Source organism: Agelaius phoeniceus, chromosome 21 (genome assembly GCF_051311805.1).
Source record: "Agelaius phoeniceus isolate bAgePho1 chromosome 21, bAgePho1.hap1, whole genome shotgun sequence".
Lineage (NCBI taxonomy): Eukaryota > Metazoa > Chordata > Aves > Passeriformes > Icteridae > Agelaius > Agelaius phoeniceus.
In genome coordinates this window covers 9,737,984-9,759,952 of record NC_135285.1, presented here as the reverse complement: position 1 = coordinate 9,759,952, position 21,969 = coordinate 9,737,984, and the positions used below count along the sequence as shown (strand labels likewise).

The 21,969-nt window shown below is 49.4% G+C and overlaps 1 protein-coding gene across 3 annotated transcripts; it reads right to left on the bottom strand.

Moving 5' to 3' along the window:
• Nucleotides 1-99: 99 nt before the first annotated feature.
• On the bottom strand, nt 100-21,486 carry GSN (gelsolin). 3 transcript variants are annotated; one of them, XM_054646360.2, is made up of 17 exons: nt 21,360-21,486; nt 8,746-8,947; nt 8,059-8,213; nt 7,073-7,234; nt 6,721-6,870; nt 6,386-6,475; nt 5,349-5,481; nt 5,036-5,124; nt 4,513-4,728; nt 3,757-3,890; nt 3,178-3,268; nt 2,775-2,945; nt 1,985-2,159; nt 1,590-1,714; nt 1,345-1,422; nt 858-918; nt 100-615 (listed from the first exon to the last, which is right to left on the bottom strand). In XM_054646360.2, exons 2-17 carry the CDS (start codon nt 8,936-8,938, stop codon nt 446-448), a joined length of 2,193 nt encoding a protein of 730 aa, XP_054502335.2. In that variant the 5' UTR covers nt 8,939-8,947; nt 21,360-21,486; the 3' UTR covers nt 100-445. The 3 variants fall into 3 exon arrangements, with proteins under 3 accessions (XP_054502335.2, XP_077045276.1, XP_054502334.2); XM_077189161.1 differs by lacking the exon at nt 21,360-21,486 and adding an exon at nt 20,903-20,944; XM_054646359.2 differs by lacking the exon at nt 21,360-21,486 and adding an exon at nt 10,071-10,296.
• Between the last annotated feature and the right edge of the window lie 483 nt (nt 21,487-21,969).

Here is a 21,969-nt window from a genome sequence, read left to right as displayed (position 1 = left end):
AATGAGTGAGTTTCTGAAAGAGTAAAATACTGTTTATCAGGGTCTCAAATGCATATGATTCTGAAGAGGGAAAGCAAAGCAGTCTCAAATTCCTCAAAATAATTTCTGTAACGTTTTACTAAAAAGTCCACGTGCAAAAGATGGCACAAAGAAGGTTTTGGTTTCTAAGGTGTGTTGAAACATGAGATCTACAGCTGCTCTTGAATGTTTTCCTCTTCGTAACAAACCCCACCATTTCTGTTCTTCCCATATTTCATACAAGCTTTATTGTATTAAATATAATCAAAGCAAGGAGTAGGGTCAATGACTGGTCATGATTGTTTTCGGAAATTATTGCACAGCTAATTGGCTATTAACATCATTCCCTCGTTAACATACATCCTGCAGGAGGAAGGAGCTCTTGAAGGCATTGAAGGCACTGAACTTGCTCTGTTTCAAACATTGCTCACACATCCACATCTGCCATTGCTCTCTGCAGGGGATCCACAGCCCAGTAGTCATCATCCCAGCCCAGGAACCAGCCAGAGAAGGTGGGAGGCTCAAAGCCCTGCTTGACGATGGTCACCGGGGTCCTCTTGTCCCGCGTGGAGGGGTCTGTGTCAATGTAGCGCTTGGCTGGGGACACAGGGAGGGAGCTCACTGAGCACCAGCCCTGCAGAGCAGCAGCTCAGCTGGGGCTAAAGGGCTGCCACAGAGGCAGCTTCACATTGGCCATTTGAACAAAAACACCCGCTGAAAGTTTTTAGATAAAACCCTATGGTTTTATCTATGCCTGTCAGAATATAAATTGCCTGAGTCATGATCACACAGTGGGAAAATGAGAAAGGGATAGTTCAGAGAGGAAAATGTGACATTACCAGACTTGAGTGCTTCAGTCTTTTCTTCTTCTTGGGCATCTTTCCCAATCCATACAAAGACCTAAAGATAAAAATATTAATTACTTCAGCATCAATCATTCCCTTTATGAAGGGATAATTTAGATGAAGCCTCAGTGAACAGAGCATGACACAAACCAGAAAATCCTCATGTTGGGTGTGCCTGGGTTGTCGACCAACATGACCAAAGCTCTGTTGGTCAATAATGGGAAGTTTTTGGTCTGCATTTTATCTACATGCATTGTAGACCCTTGAACAAATTCTACACCAGCTTAACATCAGGGGAAAGTAGCAGATGTATGAGCATTTTTCCATAAAACATCAGAATTCAGCTCTGAGTTGCCTTGTGGCTGATGTGTGCTGAATCTGTAATACATCAGCACCTCTGGCTATTGTGGTTCAGGTCTCAATCAAAAGCCAATCTGTGCCTATCCTTTGCTGCTCTTATCCCCCTGTAAACGTGACATACCTGATCCCATGTGTCCAGGAGCATCACATCATCTGTGGCAAGGTCATCCTGAGTCAGATCTCCAGGAACTTCTTCAATCTAGAAAACAGAGGGTTCAGATAAACACAGGCTTCATTTACTTTATCTGCACAGGACAGACCACACAAAGAAGGATCAGGTGTAAGCTGGTGGGGGGCTCAGAGCAGCTGGGCCTGAGCTTGTCCCCCCTGCCAGGTGGGTGCTGGATGAATCCCGCAGACACTCACGGTGAAGCGGCCGCTCTTGTTGGAGCAGGCGAAGAGGCGCGGGGGGTGAGCGTCCATCTTCTTGTCCTTGAGGCGGGGCGAGGTGCGGTACGGAGCTTTGCCACCCAAGGCTGCCCAGAAATTGTCTGGAAAACAGAGAGAGAGAGAGACTGATGCTTCTCCTGTTCATGGAACCACACCAGGGTTATGGTTTGGGCAGGACTTGAAGCATTCTTCCAGGTCAGAAAGTCCCAATGGCCTGTAGACATACATATGAGCACTGTTAAACAATGATAATATATTGGAGAAGCCCCTCTTGCCCATGTCCACATCTTGTTCTGGGAGACAAAATACCCATGAAATAATTGCTGAGCATGTGCAGCTACACAAAATGGTCTCCACTGTGACCCCCTCACCTGGCTCTTTGCCCTCAGCAACCTGTACTGGGCGAGCTCCCAGTATCTTCAGCAGCTCCTGTGCTCCTGATTTCTCAGCGTTGCTGGCTCCTTGGCCAACCCACAGGTAGGCAGCAGAGGGAGTTTTCAGGACAAAGGCATCATTGGAGTTCAGCTGACTGGCTGTAGGATCCAGCTGAAAAGAAGGAACACTGCAGGTGTCAGGTGTAACCATCCTCTACAGGGAGCCTGTTACTTCAAAATCAAACCAGAACCTACAGTTGAATAAACTGCAAACAAGATTTTCCATATGAGCATGTAAAGCTGTCAGATGTGTTGTGTATTCCCTGTATCCAAGTGATGAGTTAGATTTTCCACATGGGAAGAGTAAATAACTCTTTCAGTGTGTGATTACAGGTACACATGATCTATAGCAGGAATGCCTGGCTGTCATTGTGCCAGTCCTGGTGGTTATGGCAGGAGATTGAGGAGCTCACCAGGGAGCCCATGGCAGAGCAGCCCCTGCTGCCAACACTGATCAATCATTAACATCAACCCCTCTGTGTCAACAAGGACAGGCCTCTTGAAGCTGGAAACGTGGGCAGTTCCTGCAGCCATAAACCACTGCCCTCTCCTCACCAGGATTTACTCTCCCCTTTGTCGTTGCACAGAGACGTTTGTGTGCGTTTTTTCTCAAACCCATGTCCTGGCCCAAGTTCCTCTTCCATGGAGGGAACTGAAATCCCCAGTGGATCCTGTTCCCATCATGGGCTGTACACACCACCCCAAGGCTGACTGTCCCTCCACGTACCTCCACTGCTCTGGTGGCTCCGGAGGTGCTGGAGCGCACCTGGAACAGCCGCGTTGCCGCAGGAGCAGTCTGGCCTCCTTCCCTTGAGGTTCCACCCTTGTAAACAACCAAGGGCTTTCCACCAAACATGCTCATCAGGTGAGGGGGCTCTTTCCCTTGCACTACTCGTTTCTGAAAAAAGGAAACTTCTTGTCAGTTTTGAGGAGTGCAAGACTAACTAGAAATGGCTTTTACAACCCTCTGTGGAGCTGGAATATTCACAGAGCACCCAGCTGGGCCAGGCGTTTAATACATACATATACATATACATATATATACACATACACACATATATATATATATATATATATATACACACTTTATGCCCCCAGTGTTGGGGTTGGTTTCTGCTGGCTCTCTTTACCTGCACAGGGGTGCCTCCCAGCTCCTCATCCAGCTGTACTGTGAGGAATGCAGAGGTTGCAATTTCATCCTGCGTGGAGTCAGCGCCCTGCCTGGAGAACAAGGCCAAATCCCAGCTTTATTCTCAGCCTTTCCCCTCACACACACTTTACAGAGATCAAGAGGAGTAAGGGAACCCTTTGTTACTGAATCTCTGCAGCACTTCCTTCAACACAAAGGAGAAATTCCTTATCCTCTATTGTAGCACAGTGAGTACAGGGGGAGATAAGAACCTTTCCTAGATAAGCAGCACTTTCCTAGATAAGAAGAGCTTGGTCCAAAGAAGGGAGTAATAACCGGGGGGTGGGGGGAATGGAAAAAAAAAATGTTCACACAGTAATTCCCTCCATTGTTCCACTTCAATTGAAACATCCCAGACTTCTGGTATCGTTTTGTTTGCAAGGGAAAGTTATCCAGGGTGAAACTTTATCCCCCAAAGATCCTCTGGAAGTGGAAACCGGCAGTGATCGATTTTCTGAAGGGACTCGCAGCCCCACGCAGCCCCAGCGTTTCCTGACTTGCCCCAGGGTAAGTCCCGTACCAGGTGTAGATGATCTGTCCCTGCTTCCCGTCGTGCTGGTAATCGTACAGGATGATGTAGCTGTCCCCGCCGTAGAACTGCCCGTACGTGGCGGGGTCCACCGGCACCTTCTCGGAGCCTTCTATTCTCCAGATCTGGCGGAAGAGGAGCAGAGGCGCTGCAGAGGGAGCCCATCGCCGGCCCGCGTTATCCCAAATTATCCCCGAATTATCCCCGAATTATCCCCGAATTATCCCCGAATTATCCCCGAGTTCCGCATCCCGGAGCCGGCGGTGCTGCCGCGCCCTCTGCCGGGCCCTGACGGGACAATTCCCATCCGCTCCAGCGGCGGGTCCCGAACGGAGCTCTGAGGTTTTCCGGGGAGTTTTTAAACTGCCAAACCTCGGCCGAGCCCGCTGCGGGCTTCTGGACAGCCCCCAGCCCGTTCAAGCCCAGCTCCACCCCTGCTTCCATGCGCAAAGTCATGAACCCAGGTGCTCCAAGACATTCCTATATGCGATGGCAACAGGGAGAATAATCAGGAGGAGGAGGAATAAACCCATGTCCACAGTGCTGGGAAATTGTGGAGTCAGAATCAACCCCGTTTTTCTGCAGTGCTTTCACAACCCTGCTGCTATTTCTGGCGTCAGAAATTGCCCCAGCAGTTACAAGACCTCAGCGCTGATGGCTCTCTGGCCTCCTGGCTCTTGCAGCTATGCCATCAAGTAGCAAAGAAAAGTCTGGAAAGCTTCCCAGAGGGATTGTGCCACTACTGACCTGTTTCTTGCCAGAGCCATCATCCTCCATGCCGTGCTGGGCAGCCATGGCCTTGGAGCTGTGCAGGGTGGCAGCGTCGAAAGGGACCTGCTCGATCTTGGCAACATGGCCAGACACGTGAGGCTGCCCCAGCCCGTCTGTCTGGTCCTTGTCCCGCCAGTTCTTGAAGAATTGCTTGAACAAAGGTGTCTCACCACTCTCAGGGAGGACTTGGATCTGAAAGGAATGAGCCTTTAGAACCATGTCCCTAAGAACAGCAGGTTTATCTACTCTTCTTCAGTCTTAGAAGAGGTCATGGAAAAGGTAAAAGAGTATCTGAGAGGAAGAAATTTCACCAGCTGTGCTGGGGTAAATGCTGCTTTAGCCCAGGAGCAGCACTGCAGAATCTCCCAAAACAGAGCAGGTCTCCCACAACAGGAGCCACTAGACAGGGACATGTGCCACGAGCCATCCGAGCTCCACAGTCCCTGGCCCATGTGGCAGAAAAGTGACCCCAGTGCTTGGGGCTGCCACAGGTCCTTACCTGGGTGTGTTTGGGATAACCCATCTTGTCAATGAACTCTGAGGCTGTTTTCAGTGCTGCCTTCTTCTCTTCAGAGTTGGCACCTTTGCCTTTAATGAAAATAGAGGGAAAGGGGGTAAGGATTTTTTACACAGAGAAGAAACTGTCCCAGGTACCTTCTGCCAAAGTAGAAGGGCCCAGCCTTCCAGATAAATGATGCCATATAACAAATGACCATTGCTGGATCTCTTTCGTGCCTGTTGTGATGGCTGAGAGGGAACAACTGCCTTTCTATTTATGATATGAATTCTTTTCTCCCAGTTCTCTCAGGTACCTTTCCAAACAAAGATCTTTCCATCTGTGCCGTGGTCCAGGATGAAGCAGTCATCTGTATTCAGGGCTGCCTGGGAGAAGGGGTTCTCATCTGCCACCAAGGACACTGCCATGTTCCCAGCCCCATTGGAGACCTGTGACAACACAGCACAGAGGTCACATAAGGCACCCTCTGCTCCCTGCTGCTCCGTGGCCATAGCTCAGAACTCAGGGAGGGGAAGGGAAATCCATTTAAATGTGCTGGCTGCTTCAGGCACTATTGTTTTCAAACAGGATACCTCTGACACAGTAACAATATGGCAAAAACATAACACTTACTCCAAAGATTTCAACTATTTCTAGCAAAGTACATACTGCTGGGACCAAGGAGAGATTGGTCCAAAATGGGAAATATCCTCAGTGCAAAGCAAATATCTTCTAAAGCAAGCCAACAGCACACAGGGATTGAAGGGTATCAGGAACAGCCTCCCTGTATCAAGTGGGGTTAAAAATCTGAGTTCCTCTACTGACTGATGCATAAAGTGCCACATAACAAACCATCTTAGCAGATATTCACCCCATGGATACCAGAGGCTGCTCAGAGAAGATTCCTCCCAAAAAGTCTTGGACACTCTTCTCCACTCACACAGCTGATGGCAAATGGCACCTTCCAAGTCAAGGCTTCATCTGGGTGTTAGAAAGGGGCAGGTCCTTCTTCTCACTGTTTCTAGTTCTTTCCTGTCACTTTCCTAACAATGCCTGCCAGCACAGAGGAAAACTCCCTTTTCCCCCTTATTTGTTTCACACTCCACGTCTCTTTCAAAAATTCTGGAAGTCCCAGCTGTCTCACTACAGTCATAAGTGGTGACAAACCAACAGAAAGTACATGGACATGCAATGTGAGCAAGCAACCGAGGTTCATGCATAAAATTTGTTAAGAAGCAGAGTGAGGAAGGAGTAGGACTCAGAGCAGCTCAGCTCCTCTCTGTATTGCAGCTCCATCCAATTTCACAAAGATCTCTCCACTCTCCCCAGAGTTATGTCAGGGTTCCTCACTACCTTGTACAGCTTAGCCAGCTTCCTGTTGGCTGTGTCGGTTTTGGTCTCATCAGAAGCTCCTGCTGGCAAACTGGGCTTTGGTCCCAGAACCTGTGAGGGAGAGAAAAATCATTACCAGCCAGTCCAAGAGGATCTTCCTTCCCAGGTGCTCCAGTCAAGAGAATGAGTGGAAGAGAATTCCAGATCAGTCACGTAAATTCCCTCTGATGTCCCAGCGGGGCAAAGGACCAGCTCTGCACTGGGCTGTGTGTTAATACCACACACAGCACCCACCCCACCTTTCTTTCACACCCCACTTGCCACTCCAGCAGGGACAAAGGCACAGAGGGAATAACCTGGAGCATTTCCTCGCGCTCGGATCCCTCCTCTGACACGTAGACCTTGGCGCGGCCGTTGCGCTCATTGTCCCGGATGCCCTTGGCCAGCACTGTGGCCTTCAGCCGCTCCTGCCGGTTGCTCTGGGAGCCACACCATTGGAAGATGTTCTGGGGGAGGAGAAAGTTGTGTCAGAGCATGACAGCCCCTCCCTAGGTGAGACAGGACTCAGCTGGGACTGAACAGTGTCAGTGGTTCAGGACGATCAGCACTGAGATGGCTTCAGCAGACTGGGGAAAATGAAACTTATGTGAAGGTCAAACACCTCCTGCCCCTTGAATTCTGCCACCCCTGCCTTGACATGATACTCACACTGCCCAGGTCCAGGATGAAGCAGTCCCCTGTGTTGAAGCTGTCCCAGCTCACAGGGACCTCCGTGGCCCGGACTGTCCGCCTGCCTTTGACCTGCAGCAGCCTCTGCACTGTGACCTCGTTGGGAACCACGTGCCTGAAGCCAGAGGCCACACCACCAGCCTGGGGAGAAACACAGGAGCAAGGATTCACACCAGGACTGGGGGAAGAGTGTATTCCCATGTGGATAGCATGTCCTGCCTACCAGAAATTATCTCAAGCTCAGGATTCACTTTCTCTGCTAATAGAACTGGGAATTATTTATCAATGCAGGCAACAGGACCCATGTCAGTTACCCTCAAAAAAAGCACAACCAACTTTAAATGAATGAAAGTAACAACAAGCAAGTGGGAAATAAATAAACCAGAAAGATCAGGAAAGTCTCAGACATGAGGAAATGTCAGCACTTTACAAGCAAGTGACCTGCTATCACTTTCCTTGTGTCTTTGGATTCCTAACAGACACAACTGCTTGACTGCATGTTTTCACTTCTATCCCACTTTATTGTGATGGCAGGGAGGAGTAACTCCCACTACTGTTCATCTCCTTTACCAAAACATTGCACATGCTGGGAGGGTGGGCTAAGCACAGAGACTGCAAGGTCAAACTGTTATGCAAGTGGGGAGAAATCAAATCTCCTGGGTAGGCGTTTCCCACTAACTTTGCTGCTTCTTAAATTCATTCCAGGTGCCTTGGGACTGTTATTTCCTCTGCCTCTTCAAGAAAAACAAAACCTCGATTCCTAAAACTTTCTGGGGCTTTCCTTGTGTATTATTAATTCAGACAAATCTCTCCCACTGGGATCTGCTGTTCTCCACCCTGTTCAGTTCCAACTCATTGAAAACATCTGGCTGAGAATGGCTTTTAAGCAACTGGAAAAAGGGCAATTCTCACTCTCCTGGGAATTGGGCAGGATGCCATTTCTTGCAGACTCAGTTGTCACCCACCTTGTACTTGATGCCAGATTTGAAGTAGCCCAGGAAGGTGGGGGACTCGTGGCCCTGCACCTCGCGGTGCTGCACAGCCCTGCCCTGCAGGTGCTCATCCATCTGCACAGTGAAGATGGCAGCAGCCCCACGCTCATCCTGAGAGCTTTCATCACCTGAAACGTGGAGAGAGACGTTGGGAGGGGATGCAGGGTCTGCTTCTGCATTCAACTGTGCAAACACACGAGGAGAAAGCAGATTTAACTGTGATGTTGTCAAAGAGCCTGGGTTTGCAGGCTGTGGGGGAAGCCATGGCATGGTGACATGGACAGCAGAGGGCACTTGGGAGAGGGAAAAATCCCTGATCAGGAGCAACACACCTGACCTCCCTCCTCTCAGGCAGAAGGGATTTCAGCCAGACTTTTCACCTGAGATCTTGTCTTCCCTGTGAACCTCTGCAGAACTTACCTGTCCTATTGCCCAGGAAAAGGGATTTTAGGGTTCAGGGTTTAGGCTCAGAGGTGGCTGTACTCTCTATTGCAGAGACCACACAAATATTTGACACGAGTAGGGCTATTTACCCCCAGACTGCATTCTCACTGTGCTGCCTTTTCTTTCCTTGGGTAACATTTCGTGGCCATGGCTGGGGCAGACAGGCCCAGGGGTCCCTCTGTGCTCCCAGCTGTGCAGGGACACTCCAGCACTCACCCAGCCAGAAGTGCAGGTCGTACTGGAGGTTCCCGCTGCGCTGCTTGATGGTGTTCAGCACCAGGTAGGAATCACCGGTGAAGAAGTCTCCATACAGGTTTTTTGGCACTGGGACCAAATCAAATTTCTCGACCCTCCAGATCTGAAGGCCGGGTTCCTTCCCAGCCTTCAGAAACTCGGCGTGCTCCACCATGCTGACAGGCTGGGGGCGAGACAGAGGGTGCTGCTCAGTGGGCAAGACACAAGGAAGTCTCCAAATTAAATTGCTTCTCATCTCCTAACTTGGTGTGCCAGGCAAAAAGTGGAAAGTTTCCTTTTTTCTCGTACACTGAGTTTTGAAGGGGGAAAAAAATAAGGATGTGTGTGGAAAGAATGCCTCTCCACTGATCACTGTTAATTTTCACTTCCAATCACCTCTACTTGCTGGCTTATTACTGGCTTTTCCTCTTCTAGACTCTATTGCCTCTCTCTCTGGATTTTAATCTCTGCATTTTTCTTACTAATTTATAACTTCTTAGTATGGTACATAAGTGAAGCTTGTCATTCCAGGCTGTGGCAAAGAAACCCCACTTTAACTCCACTTGTTGTACATCCTGCATAAACATGATTTACAGGTTTTCTAAAACCAAATGGAAAATGCTGTGAATATAATATATTGAATATTTAGGTAATTAACAGGCTTCTTAAAGCTCTTCTGTTCTGACCTGTTACTTAACTGCTCCCCTGTAGGAATGACATTAATTTACACAACATCCTGTCCTAAGAACATTGCAATTTTGGTTTAATATGTTTACTGCCATCCTTATGCAATATATCAACACAGTGCAATATCCTTTTTTTTTTTTTAATAAACATAATGAACACTTTCTTTTAAAATAATTCACTTTGGTAATTCTGAAAGGAAATAAAACATTTCTGGTGTATTGGCAATGAAGTCTGTCCATCGATCACATCACACCTTTGAGAGCTATCAGGTAACAGGGAAGAAAACATTTCAGTATTACATGAGAAGCATTCAGTACTTTGACAAAGAAGATGGTTCACAGCAGCTGATGGACAAAAGTAAAATATGCTCAGTTTTCAAGGCAGAAATAAAGAATGTTACAAGCTAGAAAGCAAAACAGTAAGTTAGGTATCAAAGTGGTTCCTAAGCTGAAATCAGATATCAAAGATGGGAAAGAATTAACTTTATCATCATGATTCCAGTCTGCCTGAATCCTACCAAATTCCCACTAAAACCTGACAAAGAGTTAGAGGAGAGGGAGTCCTGTAAGTCGCTGGAACCAGAAGTTTTTCAGTGTTTAATTGTGATGTTCCTCACTTACCACAGCTGAAAGCACAAGAGCCGCTGTAACAACACATCCCAGCCCTGCCACAGACATGGAGCTGACACAGTGCAGCTTCAGAGCCATTGTGCAGCAAATGGTGAGGAAAAGATAACTGAAGTCCTTCCTGCCCATTTCTAGGAGCAAATGGGCTTCTTCCTTCTCCTGCAGAGCTGTGGGGAGTCCCAGCTCCTCTGGCTGCTGGGGGAGATGAGGAGCAGAAGCCAATCTTTTATCGGGGACAAACACATCCACCCCCTCGGCAGCCCAGGGGCGTAACGCGTTTGTGCAAACAGCCCTGCTGGAATCCCAGAGCCTCCCGCAGCCTCTCCCGAGCCAGAGCCCGGCACAATGTGCGATCCATTACCCACAGCACTCAGGGTCACACGGGCCAAGCGTCCCCGCACGGGGAAACTCAGAGACATCAGCAACAGAGGCAACGTTTTGTCAGCTGAGAGCTGGGAAGTTGATGAGACTCAGAGAACAGCACGGCCGCTCCAGCTGGCAGGGGGTGCAGGGACGGAGATTTGGGAAGAGGAGGATGCAAGGGAGCAGCCTGAGGATGGGGAACGCACCCTCAGCTCCCTGAAGCTGTCAGAGCAGCAGAGCTCAGCCCGTGCTGTGCGCCCGAATGAGCCTCGCACGCAGCACCGGCACTGACAGCTCGGGAGGGTCGGGGGATGCACCGATGGATCGCAGCTCCCAGAGCACAACCGAGCATTCAGAGTCTGGAGGTGACAGAACAAAAGCTCGTTCAGCAATTCAATCATTTCACAAGCAAGTATTTCTGAGGGTGTAGCAACACCCTGTGACAGGAACACAGGAGCCATCAAACCTGCTCAGGCCAAAGGAATTACAACAGGGCTGATTGTAGCACCCAACAACCTGCCACCAATAAAGAGATTATTCTTCCAACTATCTCACACTGCAGCAAGTTCGTCTATCACATTTCCCAAGTGTTTGCAGTGAGTGACCTGAGCAGGAACCTTTCCCTGTGGCCCTCAGGAATGGAGCAGCCACACAATGTGGAGCTGCTGGGCACTTTTGCTCTCAACACACCCAGGGGACAATTCCTGACAGGCTGAGCTTGCCATAGTCAGAATCTCTCATAAAACTCTTAAACAAGGGGCCAAACCCTCCACCCATAAAACTCCACAACAAAACTTCCACGAAGGAAAGAGCAGGCCCTGCTTTGTGCTTTCCCCACTCTCCATGAGGATATTTTCTTTCCCTCTCTCCTGAGAACACTCTGCTGCTCTCTTGTCCAAGCTGATGCATTTTAATTTGAAATGTCACCTTGGCAATGTACCTTTGAAAATTTCACTGGAAAGTCTCAAACTGAAACAGACAATAAAAACAATGTGCTAGTCCTGCTGGTATTTCTGATCTCTCTGAAGGAAGTTCAGAGTGTCAGAGGTCTAAGTCTCAGTGAAAAACATGTTGGAACCCTGACTCTAAGGAAGGCAGCTGTGAAAGGCTTTGGCAGCTGCAGCAAACCCAAACCAAAATGACTGGGTTGCATAACATTAGAAAGAGATGGGTCCTTTCCAAATGGAAAAATACTCTGGACTTCTTATTACTAAATGAAATACCTGTATAGTCCCACACCTGGGCAAACCTCACGGACCGAAGGCACAAAGACCCAGGATAATCTTCTTTAACATCCCACTGTAGGATATTGTAATCCACAGATATATGTAGATACAATATTTTTGAAAAGCATTTATTTAGCCTTCTAATTAATTTGGCACTTTTTAAGTCCAAGCTTGCATTGCCAATGAGCTGTGCAATATATAAATACAGGCAAAAAACTGAAAGAGGGTTACATAAATTGTATATTTTAGTGCTCTTTCATAAAATTAATTAATCTGAGCCATTCCTGGAGGGAAAAGGTGTAAATCTACCCCAACAGCTGGTTTGGGTTATCACTGCTGGCAGCAAGTGTTGCATTGTTAAATCAAGCCCCAGAAATGTTTGCTCTGGACATTGTTCTGAGGGCATTTGCCAGCTGAGACCGCCGGGGCCCTGCTGAAAGGGTGTCCTGATGGAGACATGGAAAACAGGCACTTCTCAAGCTGCTGCTCATAAAAGTGTCCAGCTTGGTCCCAGAAAGGGTGCTATGCACAGCCAATGTCTTATGCAAAGGAAAGTTGTTTAAGGAAAACATGGAAAGGGCTTGGAATACAGGATTTCAGTGCAGATGGATCAGCTAAATGACACTTGGCTGCATAGTGATGAAAACAAGGACTTGGGAAAATTACCCAATGATTTGAGCAACCACTGGAAGACAACAAGCTCATGATGGTCTCCAGATGTGCAGTCACAGCAGCAGGACAGGCCAGCCCAGGAATGCCCTGGGATGGAGTCTGGCCTGCAGGAACAGTCCCAGGGCACCCAACAGGAAAGGCAACCACTGATCAAAGTCTGTGCCTGGCCACAGCCCAGTGGCAGCCTGGAGCTGCTGCTCCAGGGAAGTGTGGAATGAATGATCTCCCTGAGGCTGGAAGCTGTTTGCTTCAGGGGAAGGCCAGGAAAGGCAGAGAGGCCCCAGTGCCTGAGCTCAGCAATCCCAGCCCTGCTGTGCATCCTCCTGGTGCCGTGCTGGGAGCCCTGACTGCTGCTGCAGCTTCCATCCCCTCCGAGCCGGACTCAGCTCCTGCCTCTCCTGGCATCCAACCCACACCACCTCTCCTATTTCCACCCTGCAGCTTGTAACAAACAGCTCTCTTGGCCTCCCTCCCTAAATTCTTCATTTCTGCTCTGCTCAGCCATCCCTGGGGCTGTGCCTCCCTCCCATCTGTCACAGTCACCTCTGCCCTCCCAGACTGACACCAGCAGCCCTTTGGCTGTTTGCCTTCACTCTCTGAACTGCTGCCAAGGAGGTGCCCAGCTCTGCACTGCCCAGCACAGCCATACTGGGAGGAATGTGCTGCTGCCTTCAGGAAAAACCCATGGACACTGAGCCTGGAATCTCTTACTCTGCCTCATCACACTTCAAAATCCATTACAGGGAATAATTAATGTGTGGTTCCTCCACATCAAATACACTCTCACATCTTCACATCTACCACCATCTAAAGCTTAATGATGTCACTAAAGTAACTTTCTACAAGATAATATATCATCCAATACTCACAGCAGGGAAAGAAAGAGAAAAAATCTTTATTTCATTCAGTAAGTGGCCACTAACAAGAGAAAAATGAGCACAACAATTTTTGTGAGACCCAGTTAATTCCTAATAATTTGTGGCAATTCACACCTGAATATACCCACAAATACAGTCAGGACTTACCTGCACAGGGCTGCTCAGGAAAGCTTGGCTGAACTAAATGAGACAGACACAAGGGTAGCCCACATGCCCATGTGCTTGTGCTCATTTGCAGCTCCGGCGTCAGTGGGTTCAGATAATTTGTCTAAATCTGCTGCATAAACAAAACCCACACAGGAAGGGCTGCAGCCAACACAACACTTCACCACAGAGCATCCAAACCACCTGCTGCTCACTGCTGGATCAATTCCTGCCTTTCTACATGGCAAAGGCTGGATTTTTGATTTGAATGGATGGCACTTGCAGAACATCAAAACAGGTTGCAAATACAGATTGAGTTTCTTAAATATGAGGAGAACAGTAAATCTGAGTAGAGTCTGTGTCCACACTACAGTCATGCTGCAAAAATGCCCCTCATGCACCAATCCCTTTTGTACCTCAGGGGCACACATTTGCATTCCCACCCAACTAACTCTTTCTTTCCTTTTATTTATTTGTCAAACATTGCCTGGAGAATATGAACTGCTCCAAATAAACAGCAATATATGTCCTAAAAAAAGAAAGCCTCCTTTATCTCACAGCATTCCAGGCTGCCTACACCAAGTGCCAGCAGAGGTAAATCACTGCTGTATTTCTGCTGCAACAACAGGAAAACCCTAAATCCTTGTTTTGCAAGAGGCAAAGGGGTATAATCCTCCTGGCATGATCAGTTAGAGGAAATCTACAGGTTGTGCTTGCCACAGTAACAGCCCAGAGCAAGGGCTGCACTCCCCAGGTCTGTAACAGCGCCACTGAAGAGATCACACGAACAAAACCCCAATAAAGTTATTTGCACAAAGGTTCAGCCCTTTGTGCACTTTGAACACAATCTACACTGTCTGACTACCCATGTAGCCATTTCTTTACTCTCTGCTCTGCTGCTGCCCATAAAAACTCTGATGAATTTACAAAGCTTGTGAGAGGGAACAGCACATGACTGTTTGAGTTCTGACAATCCAAAACTCAGGACATGATGCTGCTGAACACAGAGAAAGCTCAGCACAGGATCCACAGCGATGACAGCACACCCTGAAAATGGAAATATTTGTTTATTCATTCAGCTTCCCTGCCAAACCAGTATAGAATATCAATAATTCTTCAGTAAACCATTGAAAATAACTCTGGCAGGACTTCAGCTTTGTTACCAAGGGGACAGGCATTGAAAAATATCTAAAGTGATAGATTAGCTCAGTTTTCCATCTCCAGACAGCCCTAAACTCATATATATACAAATCTAAACCCAAGCCCTTTCCTTCCATCCCCTGAAGAAGCCAGTAAACAAAGGTTATTTGGGATAAGAAGCAACTGGCATGGTAGAGCCTCCTCCTCCCCAGCCACAGTGACTCCATAAACTATTTCAGCTCCCTGGGTGAGGAGCAGCACAGTTAATGGCATTCCCTGCAGCTACATCCTAACAGAAAAGCCACAAATCCAAAAAAATTCCAACTGAGCTGCCTAAGTCAGATCAAGAGTCCAGGACATGAAGTCCAGCATTAGCTGTGCAACTGGCAAGCAGGTTTTCTGCATTTGTTAAATTAAGATTCCTACTAAACCACTTGAGCAAGTTAGAAGGCCCAGAAGATTTGAGTATTGTTCACTTTTTCCAGCTGTTTGTTTGCACTATGAGTCACATCAGCTCTATTCTGGGCTCTGTACCTTTTGAATTCAAACCCACTTAGTAAACACAGAGCTTCCAGCCCCATGCACCCAGGCAGAAAACTTCAACCAAAAACCTGAGTTTCCTCTCAGTTGCAGTGATGTAAATTGGGAAGAATATTTCTTGCACAGAAGAAAGCTTTGGAGATTAGACAGGTCTGGCATCTGAAACACACCCAGGGAAATTTGCTGATACGATCAGCTGGTTCAGAGCCCTGCCTTGAGCATAAGTGAGAGCTGAATCATGCACTTAAACATACACAGCACAGGGAAGGCTGGATCAGTGGAAACCACCAACCACTTTCATTCACTGGGGAGCAAAAATAAACCCTGAATTATGCTCCAACACAAATCATTGTTCAGTGCTGAAAAAATATTTAAGGAGTGTTTATGTAACGCATAAGACATAAACCAGCACATTAAAATATGACCACCTCCCCAAGTTCTGTCCCAGAGAGAGAGCTGCTGCTGACAGCCAGAACACATTGAGGAAGGCACTGAAGACATGCCTGTGGTTAGCTGCAGGGAAATGACACAGATGTTCTTCCTCCAGTCTCCAGGTTCAGGGAAAATCATCTGCAACTTTATGCAAACTCTTCTTCCCCAGAGAACAAGCTGATACATTCCTCTGCAGCACAGAAGTTGTTCAATCTGTGATCCATAACCCAAAAGCAACACGTTATTGCCAGAGAAAGGCTGGAAAGCAGGAGAGTGGCCTCAAACAATCCAAAAGGGAAGCACAGAGCGTGGCCTTGCACTCCTTGTGCAGCATCAGGCCCAGGCAAGGGCGTGAAGGGACTTAGGAGTCACTGCCACACGTGGGACCAGGGCAGGAGAGCTGCAGGCAGATGGCAGGGTTGAGTACAAGTGTGTAAAAAGCACATAAATGAATTTTGCTGAGGCCACAGTGATGGGGCACAGCAGGTCTGGTGTCACCACAGAGCCAGGGGGAGTCCATCAGTTCCTGCCTTCCACATCAGCTCCACACAGAACTCAACTTTCCACATCAAAAGACTCCACAAGACATGAAGCAACTCAGGATTAACAAAAAAAGAAGTTTACTTAATGCACAATAAAAATCAAGGTGCTCCTTCTAGATCAGCCAAGGACGTGAGGCTGAGGGTTCCAGGTTCCTGTGCTCACCTGCTGGCAGGGAACAGTCACAGACCTGTGAGTGAAAGCTTCCTCCAGTCCTGCCCAGCACACACCCATCTCCACCACACTCCTCAGGGACAGACAGGACTCCCCCCTTTCCCCACTCCCCACACAGTGGCTTCCTTCTCAAACACCAACTTCCAAGTAACCACTGTGGGAAGGGAGTTCTCAGAGTTCTCCTCTCCATTTTGTCCCAGCTCTCCTGACACAGACAGGTGTGGCCAGGGCGTTAATGACCGTGGCTGAACATCCAGAGCTTCTCAGGCAGGAGTTCCGTGAGCTCCAGAGCCACCCAACAGCAGGCACGGGAACAGCACAGGAGGAACGGCCGGAGCTCCCATCCCGCCGGGCACAGCCACAAGAGGGCAATGCTGGAAACACTCGGGCCACAACCATCCCTTCCTCCGGGAAGCTACGGGATTAACGGGAGAGGGCTTCATTTCATTTCATTTCATTTCATTTCATTTCATTTCATTTCATTTCAAGCAGGATTCGGGCTCTGGTGTGGAGGATTGGGTCTGATCTGTCAGAGCAGACAGCCCAAAAGAAGGGAAAGTCCTCCCGGTGTCAGTGCTCACTGCAGCAGCCTCCATCCATCTTGAGATCCCGGGATGATTCATTTCCTCCAGTGTTTAAAGATGCTGGTTTGAATTGTAGCTGTACTTTTACTGCATGTGGAAACACTGAGTAAACAACATATGTCTAAACTTTGGGTTTGGACAGTGTCCCACTGCCTGACTGCCCGAATACAGACAAACTGTTGTTTCTCCCACTCCAGTTGTGCTGGGACCTGTGCTGAGATCGGTTCCAGCTCTCCAGGTTCTCAGTGGGAGGTGAATGAGGAACAAAAAAAGAGAAAAGACCAAAACCACAGTCTGTAGTCAGAAAAGAACAGTTTGAAACCGGCGAAAGGAAAAAAATATATAAATCTTCAGAGTCCATATCATCTAGACACCATCACATCCCAAATATTGATCACAAAAGCCTGGAATATCCTGACTGAGAACGGAGCTGCTCACTACGTCCCAGAGCTGGGGAAACTGAACGAAGTAAAACAAAGGTTGTTCTGCAGAGGGCAGTGTGAGATCCGCAGAACCAAACCCGCCACTCCCATGGCAGCAGCAGCACCAGGCTCCCTGAGGGCCCGGATCCAGCATGGCCATTCCAAGCTGGCATTTCCAGACAGCCCAGCTCTGCAAAGCACCCGGAGCTCTGCTTAACCCCACTCATGTCACAGCTCTATTTAACCTTGCAAATGCATCATCAGTGGATAAGCAGAGATAAATACCTGGGTGTCCTGCTGAGACTGGCTGCTACTGCCTTCCCCGGCTTCTCTGGGCACCCTTTCCTTCCCTGAGCAGGTGTGAAGGTCTGGGCTGACATTTAACGGGCACTGCCTGCCCCGATTTCATCTCTGCTGGGTTTCTCAGTGCCACAGTAACAGAGCCCTGGCACAGCCCTGGAGCAGCAGGGGCACACACCGAGGGACACAGCCTGCCCTGCTGTGCAGGGAAGCATTCCCGCATTTCCCTGTGCTGAGCAGGGCAGCTGGATCCGCAGGGCAGGAACAGCCTGCTGCAGGGCAAACAGGCACCAGCAGCGTCTGACAGCTGATAAGGGGCCCGATGAATCTGTCTGGCCATTGGTGCTATCAGGGTGTAGGACACAGTGTAAATATTGAAAATGTGCCAACGCCTGTGCCTCCCTGGGGAGCAGAGATGGGGCAAAGCCCGTGAAATGCAGGCCCGGTGCACACGCGGTGCCGGGACACTCCCACCGCTGGGGCTTTACCTTTCTCCTCCTCACTGAAACACCTGAACCAAGTCAGAAATCCCTGATCCAGACACTTCCCCACTGCCCAGTCACAAGGACAGACCCGAGGGAGAGTGCCTGAACACTCTTCCATTCTGATCTCTGTGCAAACATGTGCTGTGAGACAGCGCTGAGCCAGCTCTGCCGTGCCCCGGGGCTGGCCCCGGCTGCATTCCCTTCTCCCACTGCTCTGCGCAGCCTCCTGCAGGAAAACACTTCCCCAAGTGCCCAAGCCCAGCTTTCAGCTCAAGAGCTGTGCACTATCCCCACCTAGGGAGCTTGTGCCTGACACAGGGAAAATACTTCCAGCATGGCTCAGAGCTCCAGCCAGTTTAGTGCTTTTATGGGAAAGGAATTAATCATCCAGAGCGTTTCTTTCTGATTCCCTTAGGCTTCTTAGTGTCTGAAGTGATTAATTAATGATTAAGGGACTGAATAGACACACACTTGAACTAATGCTGTGAGAAGCAGAACAAATGAAGTGACAGAGGTACACAAAGAGCTGCACAAAAGCTTCACCAAAAAAATAACTTGAGGTTTTCTTCCTAATGCAAAACCTGAGTGACCTCTGAAAGCCACTGCATAAAACACCCTTTGAGTCTTGAGTTTAAAAAGATCCAAAAGAGATTAGAAGTAAACATATGAAATATCAATGCATACAATTTTCTTTTCAGCTGAAATTGCTAGAAGGGATATCAAATACCTGGTCCAGAGAACCAGACAATCACTAACCAACAGAAATAATACACAGCTTGTTACAGACAAATTGTCCATATCAGAATCTTCTGCCTTTTCAGGAAAAACATTTGATAATAATCAAGCAGAGGCAGAGACACGCTCAGAACTTGATTATTCACATGATAATTCCCGAGTGCTGTGGAATGGAACAGAAAACAAGAGCAGCAGCTTCTCTCTAGGCAGGAGTCATTGTACCCAAGCCACTTCATATCTGTGTTTAACCATGTTCTGCTTTACTGCAATCAAGCTGCAAAACTCCATCACCTCAGCTTAAAGAATAACAAAAAAAAAAGTTTCTTTAGGTCTCCAGATTCCAAAGTAAAGCAGGGAAATAGTTGTTTTGTGAAGCTGCATATTTCTGTCCAAAATCCTCTTTCCCATGCATGCCACTCAGCAGCAGCACTAATGTCTGGGGCTGGATTAAAATGGAAAGCTTGTATTTGTAAGTGAGCTGAAAGCAAATATAAATCCAAATATAAAGCACTTAATAGGTCACAGGGCTATTTTAAAAATTGTTTGGTTCCCACCGGAGTTCTGTAAAACACCCAAACTACAACAAAAAGTTATTTCATCTGACCATGGGATGGGGGAAAGCTCTGGCCCAGCCTGGGTCCCTGAGGAAGGTCCTGACCCCTTCCCTGGCACAGAGGCTCAGTGGCACTGCTGCCCACAGTGGCACTGCTGCCCACAGTGGCACTGCTGCCCTCAGTGGCACTGCTGCCCTCAGTGGCATTGCTGCCCTCAGTGGCACTGCTGCCCACAGTGGCACTGCTGCCCTCAGTGGCATTGCTGCCCTCAGTGGCACTGCTGCCCTCAGTGGCACTGCTGCCCTCAGTGGCACTGCTGCCCTCAGTGGCACTGCTGCCCTCAGTGGCACTGCTGCCCACACCACCAGGGCTGCATGGGCTGCAGCACTCCCAGAGTGACAGCAATCACTACAGAACCAGCCCTGCACTGGAACACAGCAGGCAGCCTTTCAGCCAGAGCTGGAAGCAATCCCCCCTGGTGACATGATCAGAGCCATGGACCTGGATTGCAGAGTGCTCCATCCCTGCTCTGCTGATGAAAGGAACAAATTCACAACGGGCTGGATTTGTGCCTGTAAAATCCAAGTTAAACTAGCAGCAGCAGTAGCATTTCTGCCTTGTCACCCTTCTGACATTCAGAAGCAGCCAGAGATTGATGGCTGGTTCAATTTCCCCACTGTTTTCCCCACAGCCCTGGAATTCCATCCAGCCAGAGAAAGCCTCTGCTCTGCCAAGAGCCAGAGTCATTCCTCTGGGGACACTGCAGGTACTCAGCTCCCACTAAAACTCAGCTGAACTCTCAGACAGCCACTGGGAAATCTCTCCCTGTCTTTACACACGGAACATTTCAGGTGCTCACCACCCACCAACGCCACTAACGAGGTGTAAATAAAATTCCCACCCTGTCTTCATGCTGAATTCCAGTGAGATCCAGGAGCTGGACTCCCCAGCACTCAGCAAGCTGGTGATGGCACAGATGGGCACTGACAGCCCGGGCTGGTGCCAGGCCAGCATTCCCATTATCCACTCTGGAGATGGACAGAGCTCAGCAGAGCCTGGCACCACGGCCAGCCCGGGCACTGGGCTGGGCAGGGAGGCAGCAGTGCCAGCAGCACCCATCCCACGGAGCAGATGTCAAACGGGGCTCACTTCTGCTTCTCCCTGCTCCTGCACAGACTAAGCTTCCATCTCCCATCTCTCCGTGGCAGGAACTATGGAATAAACTGTCTCGTGGCCAAGAGAAAGCAGCTGCAATAACCTGTGAGAGACCCATTCCTCAGTACTCAGGTTTCACTTCATTTTTCCAGATGGATGTTATAAGGTTCTCTGTAAAACAGTTTGAGAGACCCAAAGGAGGAGAGGCATTTAAGGAACCCCCACCCCCTCTGACTCCACACCCTGAGCTGAGCCATGCTCTACTCCCACAAAGGAAATAAAGGAATTTTTTTTTTTTTTTGCCAATAAACTTGCATCATGCAGAGTTGGTAGTGGAAAATGGAAATTCTAATGATCAGTAAGAGAAATAAGAGACTTAGGGGAAACAATGCTAGTATCATCCTTGTTAGCAAAGTCGGATTTTTTACATCCAAGAGCAAATAACATTCAAAGCAGTTTTATTCCAAGAGGGATCTACTTACTAATGAGGCCTCCTTGAAACAAGTCATCCCCATAACTTTTTTTTTTTAACACTCTTCCTAGGAAACATTTTAAATATGTTTTCAGTGTCTACATTTTTTGAATTTCTATTCAAACAGAGCTTTCAAACATTCTTCCCCCAGGCAAGGAACAAAACAAACAAGCCCCCGCCGTTCCCATCACCACTCGCACCGCTTCCACCGGCGTTCGCAGGCGCACCGGGCTTGCGGGGGCTCCTCGGGACGGGAACTGCTCCCTCGGGACGGGGGCAGCGCTCCCGCGGAGCCCGGCACAGCCCGGCACAGCCCCGCAGATGCCGCGGGAACCGCCCCGGGACAGGAGCGGGGACAGGACCCGGCAGCGCGGCGCCCTCCCTCCGTCCCTCCGAGTCCCCGTGCCCTCCGCCCGGCCGTGCGCCGAGGGGCCGGGGGAAGCCCCGGCAGCCGCGCCCGGCCCTACCTGGTGCTGGCACTCGCGGGCAGAGGCAGCTGCGGGGCCGGGCAGGGCAGGGCAGGGCCGGGCAGAGCCGGGCAGCCCCAGGGGCGGGCCCGGAGCTCCCCCGCCTCCGCCCGCCTCCCTGGGCGCGGCCGCGGGACCGCGGGGACACGGGGACGTGGGCACCGAGACACGGGCAGGGCTCGCCTGGGCACGGGCACCCGGCACAGGTGGCCGGGCAGTTGGCCTGGCACAGGTACCCCGCATTGGCGAGCCCAGACACGGCGCTGGTACCGCCCGTGCCCCCCGGCCCGGTGGGGCTGGAGCTGCCGAGCCCCTCGGCCCCCGTGTGTTCCTGGAGTCCTGCACGGCATCCCCGCTTCTCCTGCCCTTCGGCTGCCACCCCTTCCCACCTCTTCAATTCCAGATAATGTTTTAATGCTTTATTGCATGAATTTCTTTGCTTGTTTTGTAGTTTTCATGCAGTTACTGGTATGTCCACACCAGAGCACACGCACAGGGGGTCTGTAGTACAGTCCCTATGGATGACAGTCATTAATCAAACATCACTCTAGGATCCAGTGGGGAATGTCCCAGTAACCATCCCCGAGGGCTGGGAGCTGTCAGTGTCCGT